Below are 18305 nucleotides of genomic sequence, written 5' to 3'. Positions count from 1 at the left end.
ATTGAAAAGGAAAAAAAGGCATTTTAAAGTAGTATTTTAACTAGCAAAGGGCTGCGTGGAAACGGTTACATTGGCAAAGGTGTTTTTGCTGGCACAGCGTGTTTCATTTGTGAGCTGCTGCAGGGCTCGCTGGGTTAGCGCTGTGCTGTGCCAGCGCCGGGAGTTTCCAGTCCTACCAGCAAACATCTCCACACGAGTCTGACAGAACAGGAGCAATTGCCTCGGTGCCCAGCCCTGCTGCCACACAGGGACCATTGCTGAGCCCCGCTTGTTTGGTTTGCGTTTATTGCCAAGTTCGTGCCCACTTGTGAACAAAACCTGTTGAATTTCAAGTTCAAATTCAGTTTATGTCGAGTACTCATACATGTCTTAATTTCCGGGTTGAGGATTTTCTATCCCAAAAGCTGGACGGATTTTGGAGCCAAACCCGTTCAGGCCGGTTGGTGCAGGAACTCGGCTGTGCCGCACTTGAGGCCTGGGCCGGACCCGCGCTGGGGTCCCGCGGCCGCCGTTCCGCAGCCCCGGCGGGAGCGGATGGCGGGCCCGGGGAGCCGGGGCGGGGAGAGCCGCGGGCTCCGGTTCGGAGCGGGGGGCGCGGGCGGTGCCGGGGCCGCCGGGGCCGCGCCAGGTGCGGGGCCGCAGGTGGCGCCGAGCGCGCACGCGCCGCCCCCCGCGCGCGGCCCCCGCCCGGCCTGCGTGGCAGCGGCGGCGCGCGCGCCCGGGTGGCGGCGGCGCGTGCGCGGGAGCGCGGGGCGGGCGGGCGCGCGCGCGGCGAAGTTCCGTGCGGGACGCGGCGCCGCTCGCTCGCTCCTGCGGGGCTCCCGCGCCCCCCGCGCCGCCACCGCCGCGCCTCCGCCGCGCCCGCAGGTGAGCACACGGGGGGCCCTGCGCTCCGCCCGGCCGGCCCGGGGGTGTCCCCGCCCGCCGCGGGCCCCGGCGCCTCCGGGCAGCCCCGGCTGGGCCGCGGGACCGAGCGAGGGGCGGCGGGGGGATCGAGCGGCCGCGCTGGCGGGGGCCGTGCGGGAGCCATGCGGGAGCCATGCGGGAGCGGGGGGTCCGGGCCGCGGGGCCCGCACGTGCCCGGGCGGGAGCGGGAAGCGGCCGGGAGCGGAACGGCGGCGGGCGGGTCAGCCCCGCTGCCGCCGGACGGGCCGAGCGGCGGCCTTGCCACTTGAGCGAAGTTGGGACTGTGCTGCGAACACGAGCTTTGCGCGCCTCGGCGTCGCTCGGAGGCTTGGGGGAGGTTTGGGGGGGTTTTCCGCTTTAGCAGCTGTGTTCCGAGCACACGCACCCAGGAGGAGCCGTTCCCCGCCCGCTGCCCCGCAGAGCCCGGGCTGTGCTGGTTTGTCTCCTCCCGGGGTTGTGCGGGAGGCCCCGAGCCCCTGCCCGGCTCCTCTCGCTGGGGTGTCCTGGGAGCGATCGTGGCGATCCCCGCTCCCCTGGCCAGTGCCGGGGTGCAGCGACTGTGCCGCGCTGTCCCCAGGGCTGGGAGCCCCGCGGTAACCCCAGCGCCGGAGGATCACACATGGCTCGGGACAGAGCACATGCTAGAGCTGAACTAGCAAATACCAGCTTTTCCTCCCCAGCGTGTTCCTCTCTCCGAAGTGTGATTTGTGCTGGGTTAGAATAGCGGTGGATTTCTGAGCCCATCTGTTTGTCTGCCTGTTCGCGCACATGGAATATCTCCGCCTATGGTGATTGCCTATGGCATTATTGCAGGAGAAGTAGTTTGATAGGAAATATTGCAGCAATTACAAGTCCAGTGATGCAAGTTCCTGACACATTGTGACTGTCTTGCTGTCAGTTCTGTGTCTCTTTTAAAAGTTCATTTTTTGTGAATCACTGTAAGCAACCGTTTAACTTCTGCAGCATTTCTACAGCGTTTACATTTGAGACATCTCTTGACATTGAGTCAAACTCTTTCCACTTTTTTTTCCTGTAGACATTCTTTGTGACAGGCATACTCTGTTAAGCAACAACAGAAAAAAAGAAGGAACTGCTTTTAGATAAGATTGTTGCTGCCTATTTCCTCTGGCTCTGAATCTTAGAAACCTAAAAAAATGGGAGCTGTGAGAAACTCTGATTATGATGTAAAAAGAGCATCTTCTGTGGGAAGTGAGATTCTAGATGGAATGTGAGTGAGTGCTGTCACCTCTGAGCAGAACCAAACTTGCTTTCTTAACACCTGTGATGTATAAAATGTTTCTGCTTGTTTCATTTCTCCCTCCTTTCTCTGGAATTCTGTTTCTTGACAAATAGGTGTTTTGTGGCATAGAATGGATGCATAATTGGAATATGATTTTTTTATATACCTTTTGAAATTCTTCTCCGTTCATTTTGTTGGGAGAAAACCAGATGAAGATGAATAATTTGAACCCTAAGCTCATATTGGGAAACAGGGTTTTTTTTGCAGTACTTGCTCTCTGTGATCCTGCCTGAAAAGTTTTATGTCAGTCTATAACACTGAAATACACATTGGAAATACTGAGCCTACACTGGCTTTTTCTCATTTCTTGCAGTTATTGAGGCTGTACTGGAGAAAACAGTGAGAGATTCTGAGGCTTCTCCTGCAGTGTTTTTGGGCTTTATTCACACCTACCTGTTGGTCTGAAGGGCTCTTGCAATGGCTTGAAAGAGTTTTTTTGTTGTTGAATGAGCTGTTGTTTACTCGGAGTAAAATGAATACTTTTGTTTGAATGGGGTAGGAGCCAGAAATGCCCATTGGGTTTTCCTCCTGCTCTGCCTCTGCTCTCTTAGCTGTAAAATGGGGATGGTTACCAACAAGTCCCCTTCTTGAACACCTGCAGCTTTCTAGATGTGTAAAGGATTAATTAGTGGATGTATTTTAGCATCTTTTCTCCCTTTATGTGGTGCGAAATATATTTGACCTCAAGGCTGTGAAAAATGTATAACAACAACCAACCTGGCAGAACAGACCAACCCCTGTGGCTGCAGCAGCCAACAGCTGGGGCAGGTGGGAGAAATCAAATGTATTCAGTCTGAATTTAAAGCAAGAAAATGGACTGTGGCTGGAGGAGCAGAGGAAGTACTTGCAGGGGGATTTCAAAAATGAAATTATGAAAGTGGAAATCAGGGACTTGTAGGACATTTGCTTTGTCCTAAATGAAAGCTTAGATGGGTCCTTAGGGAAAATGAATTTAATAGCCCAACTTGTGCTTTAGTTTTTGTCATTCTAACTTGCTTTTCATAGAGATTCTTGTTGCAAAAAGAGGTCGTTCATGGTGATCTTCAGCAAATGAGAACAGTAAGTACATGGAACCTGGTTTCAGAAGCTGGGCTCACCTTCACCACTGAACAAACCTGTTTCTAATTGCAACTTCCACAGTTTTACTGCAGCTCAGCACTTGCATAGCCAGAGAGTGGTCGTGATGCTGTGTATGGTTTGAGCACAGAATTATGGTTTGGGAAGTTGTGAATGGCCATTCTGCCCATGACACACACTCCTGAATTTCTCTTGGAAGCTCACTGAACCATTCTGTTTAACCTTTTATGGGCTGATGGTGACTAATGCAGTGTACACCTCCCCAGGTGCTCGACTGGGTTGTTTGTAGGAAATTATGTGGTATGTGTCGTTGTAGCCAGTATAAATACAAGATCAGGAAAAAATCTTGTAATATTGAAGGCAAAAGCTAAATAGTCATGCAGCTGAAATGTAGTTTATGATAGCCTTGATACCACTTGTCGTTGAAGATGCTGAAAATGAAGGCAGAGAATGGTGACCTGCTCTGCTCCTGGCTGTGGGACAGGCACGGTGGCAGAGGAGGCTCTGTGCCTGTGGCACATGCCATGGGCTGGACACAGTACAAAATCACATGGAAGTTAAAGTTTGTCTAAAATGGGCAAAGTGAGCAATGTCCTGTTAAAGGCAGAGGCCTTGAGAACAGTTTTTTCTGCCACCCAGCGCTGTTAAGCTGTGTTTGTTGTGCTCAGCCTGTGTAAAGCTTTCAGTCCAAGCACATGGCAGTGCTCAGCAAGGGCCCTGCTGCTCTCCCCCGGCAGCTCAGGGTTGATCAGAGCAGTTGTTCTGCACTGGGGAGGATCCATGGGTGGGCTCCAGGCACTCCTGAGTGGCCGGGCTCAGTCACAGCCTGGGGTGTGTGACACCTCTGGGCTGGAGGGTTCCCCTGCTGTTCCTGGCTGCCATTCCCCGTCCTGAGGCTGGCTCAGCTCTCAGGGAATTGGTGTAAAACCAAGGAGCCAAAAGGAGTTGGAAATAAGAGAGTTGAACACTTGGCTCTTTGTGGCTGCTGGAAGGACAGATGGAGCTTTCCCAAACTCTGTCCTTGCCTGTTCCCGTGGTGGCACTGAGGGATCCAAGGCTGCTCTCAGGGACTGGCATGTTTTCCCTGGGAACAGGCTGCACCCTGTGAATCCCCTGTTTCACTGCAGAGCTCTGTCTCTAACGTTAAATGGAGGAAAATCTAGGAGGTGAAAGAAGAATTCAAAGTGTTCAAACTGAGAGGTGATGTTGGCCCAGTCAGTATTTCTCTTTTTTGAAGGAAAAAACCCAGAAGCCAAAACATTTGCATACAAAATCTAGATTTAGGTCTGACTTAAAAGTCATGGTGCTTTTTGGAATTGCTGTGGTGTGTCTAAATTACATAGTAAATTAAACTGCATAAAATACTTCAGAAATTTTTTCTCACAGGTTTTTGAGGCTGGGGAGGAGGTGTGTGTTTCTAAAGCTGGGCTGGGAGCTGCTGTCTTGAGTTGGCTGAAATGTAGGACAGGGGAACAGAGGTTCTGAGTGTGTGCCCAAGTGAGCAGTTTTAGAGCCTGGAAGTGAAGCTTTGTTTAAAACCAGAAATGCACAAGAAGTTATTTTTAATAGTGGTTTGAATGCAGAAGCCTGTGAAGCTGTCAGATCTTTTTACAGGTAGATAAGTATTTTTCTATCTTGGCATATTTTTTATCTGCACCTTGAATTGAATCAAGATTACTTCAAGTTCTAACCTGTGCTAAGTGTTTAAACATCTGGACTCGCTGTAAGTGCCATTGCTGTCCAGACATGAGAAGTCTCTTGGATTGTTTTTTTAACATTTAAAATATTTCAGCAAAAAGCTGTATTTTCTATTCTGTTAAAACAGTATGTGTAGCTTCCAGTGTTGAGTCTTGTGACATGACTTATAACATGGCACGATACAATAAATTGCCAATAATTTTACGGTTCCAGTACAATTAAAGAAATTAAATTTCTAAATTATTTACTTCAGCTTGGTGCTACTTTAAGTGTCTGCTATCAGAGATTCCAGGCAGTGAACAGCTGTCTGTCGCAGATGGGAGAGGAAAAAAACCCTTAGCTTCTTCCTTCTAAAAAGGTTTCCATATAAACCCTGTAGTAATGTAATACAACCTTTTAGTCAAATTTGAGTTTCCTGTTACACGTTTAAGTGAACCGACAGCATTCTCGTATCTATTTGAAACCAAGTGCTGTAAGTGAATGCGACCCTGGGAATTTTGTACTCCAAAGCATTCTTGAAACCTCACACATGTTTGTTGAGCAGTCAGATGTATTATTTATTGCATCTTTGGAAAAAAAAAAAAAAAAGACCTTGCAGGTAGTTCATGACTTGTGTAGTCTGCTGTGTTTTGCTAAGATCAGGTGGTATTGTCTGTCCTGTGCTTGTACTGTGTTTCACCCAAGAAAATCAGGTAGTTTAGGAACTATCAGCAAATCCACATTTTTAGTAGAGTCCAGGTGTAACTAAGTCTGAAAAAGAGTAGGTTTAAGGTTGAGTGCTTTCTGCTGAGATCTCGAGATGGCAGAAATGGAGGTTTTGCACAGAACTGCATGAAGTTTGGGATTATAAATTGGATGTGCTAGTTTATTGTTCTATGAGCTAGTTCACCATGGTAATTATAAACTTATTAAAATAGTTATGACATGTCAGATCACAAAGTGCAGAAGTGCTAAGATCATTCTTTTTAACTGACAAAGTTGTTGCTGCTGTTGGCGTCCAGGTGTCTCCTTTGTGGTGATTTCCTTGCTATCTTTCTTGTTTTAACCCCTCTGGGCTATTTATAGGCATTTTACAGTTCTTAGGCACTTCTTAAAGTTTTTGTGCTTATTTGTTTCGAGTGACTTCGGTCTCCATTTCTGGACTCCAACCTTTGAATTGTGTTTCACATGATGAATCAAAGTAGGTGCCAGCCTGTCCCCTGCCCTTGGACAGACCTCGGGCACCAGTCTGGACAGATCAATGCAATAGATTTAGGAAGGCAATTAATGTTGTTATTTTATCAAAGTATTGACTGGTTTGGGTTGTAGTGTGAAGCTGTTGAGCTTTCCCTGCCAGAGGTCCCTGCTCTCCTCAGCTCCCCAAGGTTTTATGTGGCTGCACCTCTGGGTGGGTTCATCGCAGCCCAAGGTGTAACAGGCTTTTTTCTGAATTCAGCAGATGGATGGATGGATTGTTTGTGTAACATCAGTTGGAAATGGTCTGGAAATGTTGATTTCCCAAGTGTGGAGATGCTGCTGCTGTTCCAGATGCCCGTTTTGGAAGCGAGCCCTCCTAGCAGGCAGGGGCTGCTCCTGCTGCTGGCAGGAGGTGTGGGCATCTGTGAGCTCCAACCTCTCCCAAGCCAGCCAGGCTGGAGGAGCTAAGGGCGATAACCCTGAGTGTGGCAGTGCTGGAGAAAAGGACAGAGAATCCCCTCGGAGCAGGGTGATGACATTCTGCACTGCACAGCTCTTCCAAAACCTGTGCCTGCAGGGTGTCCCCACCAGCCAGGGCAGCGCTGCCAGCAGAGCTGAGGGACATTCCAGGGGATGTTGCAGTGTCTTGTTCCAGTGCATCCTCCCACCTTTCAGCCCAAACACCCTTCGGTGCTGGATGTGCTGGGACTCCCCAGGACTGTGCTGTCCCTTTGGGGGAGGCTGTTGCCATCCTGCCCCTCCACTCAGTCTCTCCGAATGAATCACGATCTCCTCCCCACGTGGGTGACATTGCAGGGACCAAAAACCGCACTATGACCCCGTCCCAGCTCAGCCTGCTGACAGAGCAGGTGCTGCTCCACACCCTGCGGAGGATTTGCAAGTCTTTCATTTTGCAGAGCTCAGTGACAGATCCTGTTCTCTGGTTACTTTTGTGGTTGGGTCTGTGGGAAGCCCACTTGCTGTGAGGTGGGAAGTATCCACCAGCCTGGTAGAAACTCGTGGTGTGCATGGAGTGGAGGTTGAAGTCCCTGCTGGCAGGAAAACCAAGTGCTGGGTAGTTGGGACTGCAGCCTCTGAGAGCTGGGGTGCTGGGGGTGCCACAGCCTGAGCTCTTTCACCCCTCTTGGTGGTGCTCACTTCCCACACCACTGCTGTCTCCTGTCTCAGGTATTCCAGGATAATGTAAGTTCCAGTTTTTCTTCTTTCCTTAGAGCCAACTGTCCCCTTTGACTTGGGAGAGTAACTTTTTTCTTAGCTTGGTGATTTTTAAACTGTGGAGTTGGAGAGGAAAATCGCTGCAGATGGTGCAATAATTGGAGAATGCCGACCTACAGGATAGATGAGAGCTTCAAAGCACATTCAATACAATCCTTTCAGGAATTTCAGTTGAAGTGTCCTGTCCTGTTCTTAACCTTGTGGACACTTGTTGCTGCCATCCTGAAAAGGTGTGGGTTTTCTCCTTTTTGGAATGTTTTTTTCCTGCATAGGAACACTCTGAATGTGAAGCCTCTCTTGGAGGGTTTGTGGTGGGCTCTGGTTCTTGGGGCACATCTCTGTCATTGCAGTGAGGAGACAGGGTTTAGGTATTTTAAGGTTTCTTTCCCCCAAGAGTAGAGTTTCAGGGTACATAGACATCAAACATGAATGCAAAAATTCCTTCCTGTTTCATGGAGATTCTGCTTCCTTCTTTGTGCTGCTGGTGTTTCATTAGCTCTTCTGTCACAGTTGTAAAAAAATGAGTCTCAAAAATATTACACTGTAACAAAACCCCCTAAGAAACATTTAAAAGGTTTTAAAAATACATAGCTGTGTTTTAAGGAAGCAAGTAAGTCACAACTGAGTGTCAGTGTGCCACCCTTTAATCAACTGGGAGCCCTAAGGAGTGACTCTCAGCTGTCACTGTATTAAGAAGCAGTGCTGCCTTTTGTGGAGTCTGTATATACTGAGCTCAGGGCCATGGAGTAAATATTCTTGCTGTGTGTTCATAATCATTCTCCTTAGAGTAAGCGCTTCTTGGGTGGGTATTACAAACCTGTTAATCTTTGTGGTATTTATAGGGTAATTTTTAACTCTCTTGAGCTCTTTACTTCCTTGTGGGTCAATTACTCAATTTATAACATTATGTCAGATGTAAGAACCTTACCATCCAAGAGTAAACAGTGTTGGGGATGGTTCTCTACCTGTGTTTGCACTTAGTTCTTTGTATATTAAGGTATGCAATAACTTATTCTGTGACTGACTTATTGGGATTTCTTTTAGTTCCCCTGGTTTGCACTTTGAGGTGATTGTAATGTCTTATTTTAGCTTTTCTGCTTCACCACTAGTGCAGGAAGAGGGACTGTTCTGCTTTTGCACTTGCTTTGCCACGTGGCTTCCAACTTCCCTGGTCAGGCATAGCTGCACCTGGATTTTGCTGGACTTGAAAAATTTCTTTTGATGAGTAATAGTATGTTATTCACAGGGATTAATAAGGTGTCAGCATTGGGGAGGTTGGGAAAGAGATGCAGGGTGGGCAGGATTCTTGTTTCCATGAGTAAGCTCATGGTTTTTAATAATCTGATAATACTGAGTTTATGCTTCAGCACTGAAGCTTATTAGAGCAATAGAAAATTGTTGCAGAGGGCAGTGTGAAATGTGATTTGTCTCTTATTCAGAGCTTGCACATTTAGTTATAATTTTCTTGAAAGGTTAATTCCCAGCTTCTCTTCAGAACATTCTGTGCAGGCCTTTCTGTAGGGAAAAAAAATTGGACCCAATTTAAATAGACAAGTCTTGTGAATCCTGAAAGAATTTGGGCATTTAGCCCAGGAAAGGGAGAGTTCTCTGCAAGAACTTCATTAACCCTGTCTGTCATCAAAATAAGTAATAAAAGTAGCTCTGCAGACATCATAAAGAACAGATCTTTGTTTTTACCCTGTGGCCTTGATGTGCAAGGTAGTGGTGAATGAATCCTGTTCTTTGAGTCCAGCTGTGCCCATGTGGGAAGGGAGATGGAGATGTGCTGCACACAGGGATACAGAGGTGGGGATAGGAACTAAAGAGCTGCATTCATTTTTGGAAAACTTGTGCCATTGGCTCCAGATACTCAGGAACGTGCAGGGAAGCTGACTTTTATTTAATAGCAATATTGATAATGCAGGCTTACTTGGCAGAAGTTATTTTGGGGCGGAAAAAGCACAAACGATATTTCTAGCATAGCTATTTTTGTAAGTAGAGAAACATTAAATATTTTTATGTGGAGAAGAGTTTCTGCTTCCGTTTGGCTGTTGTTTGCAGGATCCAGATGCTGTGAAAGCTCTTCCTGTGATGCCAACATCTGGCTGCCTGCACATTTTGGGTTGAGTTTTATGAGGTGGCTTTGAAGTTGCTTTTGGATTTGAATCACATGAATCCTTGGATTGGCTGGGCTGCACAATTCTCAGCATCATTTCCTTTTCCTTCTGATTATGGGAAATGTAAATACTTCAAGCTGTTGTTCTGATGTTTTGAAGCTGGGGGAACATATTCTCTATTTTCCTCCGTTCCTTTTCCCTGGATTTGAGACATGATTTGAGTCTTTCATAGCCAACAGAGCCTGAGCAGAACTGTGTGAGCAGAGCTGGTTACAGCAGCTTTTGTGGATTTTGAGCCCATCAGACATGGGCTTGCTCTTGTACTTTGATCTACCTTTCTCAAACATTTCAGAAATTACAGCAGTAATTTCAGAGGTATTTTTGTGAGGTTTGCTTAATGCCTCTTGAGTGTGTGGAAGTGTTCTAATTAAAAGATATTTATAAGTGCTAAGTGGTGGTGTTTCCAATCACATATGTACATAAAAATTTATGGAAAACTTTGTTAAGATTCAAAGTTTTATGTTTGTTAAACTTTCTGATAAGGGGCTGGGCTGAATTGATCCCACATTCAGAGTTTGGGTCTGTAGCAGCAGAGCTGATTCAAATTTTATTTTTGTACTTTGGATCTTAGTTCTGGTTTTGTCTTACTGGGTTAAGAGGGTCTGTTCACTTGTGCCCCTGTGTGGGATGGGTGGGCGCTAAAGGTGTCTGATAGGAACGAGCTGTGAACAGTTTGGGTTCTTGGTTGTGTGTGGTAGGAACTTATTTAGGGGCTGGTTTAGATGGAGGGGTTTCACCATAGCCTCAGAAAAATCCCTCTTCCCCAGGGCTTGAGTTTTGGCTCTTGGTGTTGACAGGGGCTCTTCAGATGTTGCTGGGGAGTGGAGCTGTGTCTCAGCTGTCACTGTCACCTGCCTGGGGGGCAGTGAGATGTCCCCCCTGTGCCAGGAGCCAGCCTGGCACGGAGGTGGCAGTGCTGGTACAGACACTGTGTGTTCCACGAGATGGGACTCATTTCACTTAGCATTTAATGATGTGAAAATGTCTGGCAGTTTCTCTGAGCATTTATGTTATGAATATATTTCCAGCCTATATTTAATCTTCCCTTCATCAGAAATGAATGAATTCCAAGAAGGATAACAGAAGTGTTCTTAAATAATTTGGCTTCGTGTTTGAAAGCTTTATTGCATTATAAATTAAAACGTGAGCATGTTGTTGCATGCTTGGTAAGCAGTACAGTAAAATTCCAGGTAGGTTTGGTATGTGTTTATTTTTGTCATGTGTTTCATTAGCAGCAGTGGTGGCCTGAGAGATCTGGCTCTAATGGTTCAAAGGTGATAAAAATACAGTGAATTTTCTGGAGGGCTCAAAATTGCAACTGTGAGAATATAAATTAAGGTTTTACTTTATCTGAAACACACCTAAGTGAAAACTGGTTGGGGAAGAATGCAACCTTCTATTGCTGTACCATGGTCACTGTATCACCTCTCTGCAGAACAGGTATTGTCCCTTTAAATGATGCTGACTGCTCTCCATCCCCAGGTTTGGATGTGAAAATGTATTTGATGTTTATATCCTACACAAACAGCACACATAAATATTTACATGTGATGTTGTACTAGTAAATTGAGTGCAGTGAAAGAAGGGGTAGGAATAGTCCAGTTGAGCTGGTGAGAAGGAACATTTACCTTAAAATATAAATCACCAAGTGCTCTTGGCACTGATCCTGCAGCTGTTTAATAGGAGCCCTGTGAAACCATCCCTTGGAATGGATGGGTCTGCAGAGCATCTGAAATGTGTCCAGAAGACTTAAACAATTATGTTTTTTGGTTTAGGACCAAGTTCTGGGGGGCTGGTACTACAACACAGGAAAAAAACAACCAAACAAAATCCAACCCTTAACTCAGTTAGAATTTTTAAAACTTAAAACTAAAATTAGAAGTAAACTACCTGGTGAGAGATGGGCACTTGAAATGTTCCCTCAAAAATGTATTAGCTCAAGTGGCAGTGATCCAGCCAAGCACTCTGTGCCAAACTTTGCTATTTTCAAGCTATTGAACTGGATTTTTCCCCAAACTAGAAGACAGAGTATCTAAGGTTATAATCTTGCTTGCTTAGAATGGGAATATGGACCCGAGCTGGGTGTAGGTAGTGATTTGAAACAGAGTGGGATGTTTCATACAGTTAATTATTGGCAGGAAGCATTTGTTTTATTGACATCCACAGAGAGATGACTCTGCATAGCTTTAAATAGTTGACTTAATGTCATTTTGCTTCTAGGTATGGAACAGTGAATTATGGTGTCTGTCACAGCATTTGTTTAATGAGTATCAATTGTTGACATGGTATGAAAAAGCTCCAGGGCTTTTCAGCCATTTCACTAAAACATTCTCAGTGAGTGGATTTGGGGTCTTTGAGGAGCCCATCCCTTACTGGCTGTTGAAAATCTGGTTTGCACAAAGTCTTAACAGAAACCCATCTGCACCTGCTGTCAGGGTAAATGCAATCCTCTGACATGTGAGGTGTGACTACACCACCATTCTTCTCTTCAATGGTCAAATTGTTACAAAGAGCCTCATCCTTTCCAGGGGGGTATGAATGGCAGGTAACTCACACTGTAATGTTTGTGTGTGTGAATCTGTAGATGCAGTTCCATCATGATGCTAGGCCTGAAATTCAGGAGCTGTTTTTTGGGAGATTTATTTGACTCTGTTTAACAGTTTGTGCTTGAATTCTCTCAGTGCAGCCTGAGCTGTTGGTGAGAGCCCCAGTCCCTCTGGCAGGGCAGGGGTGGCCATGGCCTGACCACCACCCTGCACAGGCAGCTTTTACTGAGTCACATTCTCTAACTGTGCCCTTGCAGTGTTCTCTCCTCAGGCATTTCAGTGCCATTCCTCCTGTTGTTTCCTTTAATATTCATATTCATATTTTTTCAGTGTTGGCAGGTGTGTATTTCACATTAACATGAGGGGTTTTTTGGATGTTAGACTGCTATTTGCTTATGGTAATTTCCAGTCATCGTAAGGTGACTGTTGAGAGAGATGAGGAGAGAGGAAAAAAATTGTCAGGCATTTACAGTAAATACTCTCTGCTTTTGGAAACGCTGTCAGAAGTTTAATTGTTAGGTTCAAGTAAGTTTGTCATGTGCCAGACAGAATCAGTCTGCTGTAATGAACGGGTTACACACTTCAGCAGCAAAAAGGGAGAGTGAGAAACCAAGGGATGCTCAGAATTTCCTGTCACCTTGCACTGCAGAAGGAACAGGGTGGGCTTTTTAACCTAGCCTGTAATTAGGTTTTGCATGGAAGCATATATTACTGTGCTCGCTTTGCCAAAGCTCTTCAGTATGATGGATGAGATTTAAAGGTTGATCTGACTAAATTGCAATGAGAATACTAACGACAAAGATATTTCTGTTGTGAACTATTCCTACCAGACATCATAGCTGTGACAGAAATGGTGTAAAGTAATGGACAATAAAAGTCACTTGAAAATAATACTCTCCTAGGATTGGGCTGCCTTCCCCAGAGCACATAGCCTGAACCACAGTGATAATGTAATCATAAGCCCTGATCATCATTTAAATATATAGGTAATCTCATAGAGCATCCTGGCAGATTTATTTTATGAGCAAGGAAGAGGAAGAATACTATTGGGCAGTAGAGAGGAAGAAATTGGTGCTGATGTGGTTGTGTTTGTTGTGTAAAACAGTTTGCATTGCTCCAGCCTTTGGGGAGCCTGCAGTGAGGAGCTGCAGCCTGGCCCCCAGATATCACAGCTGGCTGGGGCTGCTGCATGTGCACTGCTGCATCTCAGTCCCTGACAGGTCCCTGTGTGTTGGGGGGAAAAGATGGGCATTTGTGCAGTAAGTTAACTCATATACTTGTTTTAATCAGCTCGTGGATTTCTGGAACCAGGTATGACTGGCCATTCTGTTTGGGTTCGTTTTACACAAGGTACCCAACAGAGCTGCTTGGCTCCCCCCAAAAGTCCCCGTGTGGAGGGAGGATAAGAGAGGAGTACAGTCCCTGAGGGGGAAGGCAGGTGTGTGTATGTTCCACATGTCTGCTTTGACACTCACTTACAGATCTGTGTTTGTGTGTGGCAGGGCTGAGCGCTGGGCACACGCAGCAGCTGCTGTGTCTTGCAGGAAGGTGAAAAGTGCTGGTACAGAAAATGGTTGTAACACTGAGCACAAGCTGCTGCTTTGCTGCCTGCTCGAGAGGTGCACGGTCCTGTCATGTTGATTATACATCTGGGAGCAAATCATTTGGCCTGCAGTTGGGTTGGAGGCATCCCGAGACACATGGTGATACCCGATCAGACTGGTCACAGCTGCTCCAGCGAGGAGCACCCGGGGCACCGGGGCGGCTGGGACTCAGTGCCAGGATGCTGATGAGGCTCTGCTCCTTAATGAGTGTCTCCTAACTAATGATCCTGGCCTTTGCTACCGACTGCCCTGGGCTGTTCTGCCCTGAGAATCCCACCTGTCAGGTACCTGCAAGTTATCAGGGGTTTGATGGGATTTTGTGTTTTGCTCTCTACTGATTAGGTGCAAGAGATGAGCTGTAAGGACACGCAGGTGCCCAGAGAGGAATTGCAGCTGGGGGTGTGGCAGGGGAGCTGGCTGCACAAGAGGGTTTTTGTTTTTGGTAAAACTCCAGGTTACCTGTGAGTGCCACTGCATGGAGTAATAACTGTAGAGCAGTGAGGTGACCGTAGTGGGGGAGAAGAAGAAGCCGCTCATCCCACGTGGGTTGTGATAATTTTTCCTGTGATGGTAATGATGATCCTGTTCTTTTATTCGCTTTCTGGAAAGATATGTGATGCTTCATGCAATTTAAGGCTGTTTTGACTTAAGAGTCATAGTCAAGACTCAGTGTGAAAATGTTTGATACTGCAGAACTTCGTAGGAAATTTGGAAGCAGGAATAAAAGTGCAGACCTAAGACAATGTCAAGTAAAAACGGGCCAGTGTTGAGAGCGTACCTTGTACCTTTTCTGCTGTGCAGTGCCTGTGTTGTTGCTGCTATTTGAAGATCCTCTGAAGCCCCTTGCGGGGATTCCCGTTCGCTCTCCCTGCCCGGTGCCAGAGCCCGGAATAGCCGAGCTCCCAGCCTGGGGCAGGACACGCTGTCCCGAGGTGTCAGCGGGCTCGCTGCTGTCATGTGAGCTCTGCTGGATCTCTTTTCAAAGCTGCTATTTTGTTCTTACTCCTTCCTCTGCTTCCAGCTGTAGCACTTCAAACGAGCAGTGCCCGAGTGCAGATCCTGCCCTGGTGTGTCCCTGGTGTGTCCCTGCTGGGCTGGGAGCTGCTGGCCCTGGTGTTCCCTCCCAGCCTGGGATTGCTGCTGGAGTTTGCTCACGGCAGCTGGACAGTGGCAGTTCCCTTGGGAATGCCCAGACTGGGTTGTGATCAGGTCACTCAGGTTCCCATGGTCAGCAGTAAATCCCTGCCCTGCCTTTGAGCGTTAGTCCTTTGCAAGGCAGGACCCAGGGGGTGCCCAGTTTGGTCAGGGTTGGGCTGGGGATGTTGCAGTGGCACTGCCTGGATGTGTCTGTGCTGGGGAATGTGGCATGGCTGGGTCCCTGAGCAGCCAGCTGTTGGAGCCAGGGCTTGCTCTGTGCGTGTGAACTTGGAAGGGAGAGATCATGTGACTCTGTCCAAGTAAACAGCCTTTTTCCAAATCTTGAATCATAAAATAATTAAGGTAGTTCCAGCAGTATAACATAAAGGTTGGAATGTCATGAGGTACTATAATGTCAATATTGAGACATAGTTTTATCTAAGTATTTTCACCTGGTTACTAATAAACCTACAGATGCTTGAGGCTGAAAAGATCTTAAAATCAAACTTCTTCCTACTAGCAGTGATTCTCCATCCCCCGCTGGAGTTTCATGGTACTGACTTTAAAAAACTGTTTTTATTGAGAGCAGAGCCCACATGTTCACCTGTTTAATGTGGCAGGAACAGCAGCTCTTTTGTCTAGTGACTGTTTGTTAGAGTGAAAGTTCATTTGCTTGAGACAGGAGAAGAGCCTCTCCCTGCTTTCTGTGTTAAGGTAGCTGGTGTTGGCAAAGATCTGCCAGAGCCAAGGGTTTATTTCACAGACAGCCATTAAAAGAATCGAGCACTACTTGCTGCAGAAATTCTTCTGCATCATATTTTCTCCCCCACTCCCACAAATATTTAAAATACCTTTGTATTTTAAATTAAGACTTAGTCATTGCCCAAGTGCCAGGCATGCACTATTAATACACTAATGAGGTCAGGTTGTGTTCTTTCACTGAGTGAATACTTGCCAAAACTCTTGAAATAAGTTTCTGCAAATGCTTGTGTTGGCCACTAAATCTTCCCTTGTCACCATTAGGCTTCAGTCAGTGCCAAGGACAGGAGTGGTGTGACTCAGAATGAGAGGATGAGGGTAAGGGATAACCAAAACCTGTGTATGGCCCTTTGTGGGGAAGGGACAGGGCTATTATTTATTTATTTATTATTTATTTATTGTGGCTATTCTGTAAATGCTGGGACTGTGTTTTGGGACCTGACTTTGCTCAGGGCCAGAGCTGGTGTGGGGCAGGGAGTGCTGTGATCCAGTCCTGGTTCCCTGAGCAGCTGATAGAATTACCAGGGTTTGTCCCTGAGTCAGGCCTGAGCACAAATAGTTCAAGTGTGGGTTTTGTTTCCTAGAAGGGAAGATCTGGATATGTTCAGTCTCTTCCTTCTCTGCAGGCAGGGGAGGTGTCCCACAGCTGGCCATGGTGCTCCTGAAATGTGCCCTGTGCCATGGGCAGCTCTTTACCACTTCTGCATGTTCTGGTACCAGTTTTAAAGGGGAGCAGACTCTCTTTTCCCATTTCTGTGTTGGGCTGGCCTGAAGCTGCAGCAAAGGAATTTATTCATGGAATTTTCCCTTGTTTGTCTGTTCTTCCTACAACACTTCAGTCTTGTTTAATCCAAAACGGTTTCTAGCTGTTGCCTCCTGTGTTTTGCCAATCTGCATAAAAACTTGTAATTTGGGGATGAGCAAGAAAGACTGTGGGTAAATTTTTGTTGTCTTTGACCAAAGAAAGTGGCAACAGTCTGGAGGGACTTTGTCATTTTTGTTTTCCAAACTGAGAGGGGCAGACCTTTGTAGATGTCCCCTAAGTGATGGGACCATGAATCCTTGGGAAGTGACAGTAGCTTCTGCTCCAGGTGACAAAAGCTGTGTCTTTAGTAGATAACAAATAAAGCCGTTTTCTGCTCTTTTGTTTGTTGTGAAACAACTCCAGCAGTGTTTGTGCTCCTGGTGGCCCTGCTGGTGCTGGGTGGTGCTGGGTGGCTCTGAGCTGGGCCCTGCAGCAGTGGCTGTGCTCAGTCAGCCTGGGCTGTGTGTGAGCTCTGAGCCTGCCCTGGGCAGAGGAGGGCTCAGCTCCTGCTGCAGCCACGGCTGGCACAGCCCGGAGCCCCGGGGACTCTGCAACCTCTCCCCTTCTTTACCCCAGCAGAGCCGAGAGCACAGTCTGGTATGATACCATGGAAGGGCAGCACAACCATCCTCATCATCTAGGGGACCAGAACAACCCTCTGTGCAAGCTGCCAGGCCAGGAATTCCAGCATGATCCTCAGGTAAGTGCAGCTGTCTCTGATCCATCTCCCTCTGTCTTTTCTTACCTTCATTCTGTAAAAGTCTCCTGATTTCGTAGCATTTAGCTGCCTTTGCCCCCACTTCCTTTTGTTTTTAGTGCACTTACATGAGTTTTAGGGAATATCCAGTTTGGGTTTCTGCCAGCCAGCCAGAGTTTCCTGAACCCACTTTTTGATTGTAATAAGAGAAAAAGGAAATAGTTTGAATTTTGCTTAAAGCAAGTGTTTTTAAATCATCTTATGAAAACATACTGAGTTGGTTTTCTCTTGTTCTTGATTCTTTGAAGAAAAGGCCAAAGTAAAATAGATGATTGTGTAAGTGAAGAAATGTGTTTTATCTCCTTTTATAGTTTCATAGTAAATGCTGAAGGAGTAATTACCAAATAAAAGAAAAAGCTCATTCTGCATGGAACTGTAGGCTCCCTATGAGTCTCTGGAACTCATCCTGCAATGTATTTTGTCCATACAATAATAAAGTTTCACTGTAGTAGCTCCTCTCTCTTCCTGCCTTTCTTCAGAAGGGAACTAAAACCAGGATTAACCCACAGTCTGTGTAATCATGAAACTTGGATTTTGTGAATTCTGGCTGCTTGACTTTTCAGCCTGTTTTCTATTGATCAGTTTTACCCCTCTGTTATTTTAAGGAATAGACCAACAGCATGATGGAAGGCTGTGAGAAGGAAGAGAGCTGTGGATTGGTGTGCCCGGGGAGGGGTGGGGTGATGCTGTGCTGCTCTGCAGTCCCAGTCTCGGGCTCCCTGAGGCAGAAATTGTCCTGGGAGAGCTCTGGCAGTGCCCAGCACAGGCTCTGCACACACTGAGTGCACTGCTGGGAAAGTACCATGGTGTGGAGCAAAGCCCCCTCTCCTAATGCAGCAATTTGTCATATTAAGTCATTTAATAATAATTGAATCCCCTTGATTAATCTCCTAGAATTAGCCAGTTGCATTTTGAGCAATTAGGGTTAATTACTGCCTCATTTGGCAGGATAGTGCCCCTGTAATTATTTCATGAACAAGATTAGGAAGTGTTCCTGTGCAGCAGATACATTCATGGCATCTTGGAGCACATGTTAGAATTTGTAATGACATAGTTAAGTGTAATTAGTAGCTAATAATCTGTGTTCTGCTGTGATGCTGATGCTGAGTGGGCTCATTTTGCTGTAT

General features: G+C 46.6%; 1 protein-coding gene across 2 annotated transcripts in view; it reads left to right on the top strand.

Moving 5' to 3' along the window:
• The first annotated feature begins 747 nt into the window (after window positions 1-747).
• Window positions 748-18305, top strand: part of NEK6 (NIMA related kinase 6) — a 45025-nt gene continuing 27467 nt past the window's right edge. The window contains exons 1-2 of one of the 2 annotated variants that reach the window (XM_088177516.1): window positions 748-867; window positions 17001-17121. In XM_088177516.1, the coding sequence (XP_088033642.1) occupies window positions 17029-17121 (93 nt within the window). In that variant the 5' untranslated portion in view covers window positions 748-867; window positions 17001-17028. Of the gene's footprint in view, window positions 868-16997; window positions 17122-18305 lie in introns of both variants that reach the window. The other variant, XM_088177517.1, reaches the window with a different exon arrangement.

The sequence above is a fragment of the Sturnus vulgaris genome, chromosome 22 (genome assembly GCF_052056855.1).
Source record: "Sturnus vulgaris isolate bStuVul1 chromosome 22, bStuVul1.hap1, whole genome shotgun sequence".
Lineage (NCBI taxonomy): Eukaryota > Metazoa > Chordata > Aves > Passeriformes > Sturnidae > Sturnus > Sturnus vulgaris.
The sequence above is the reverse complement of the archived record's forward strand: the minus strand, read 5'-3'. Positions and strand labels throughout refer to the sequence as shown.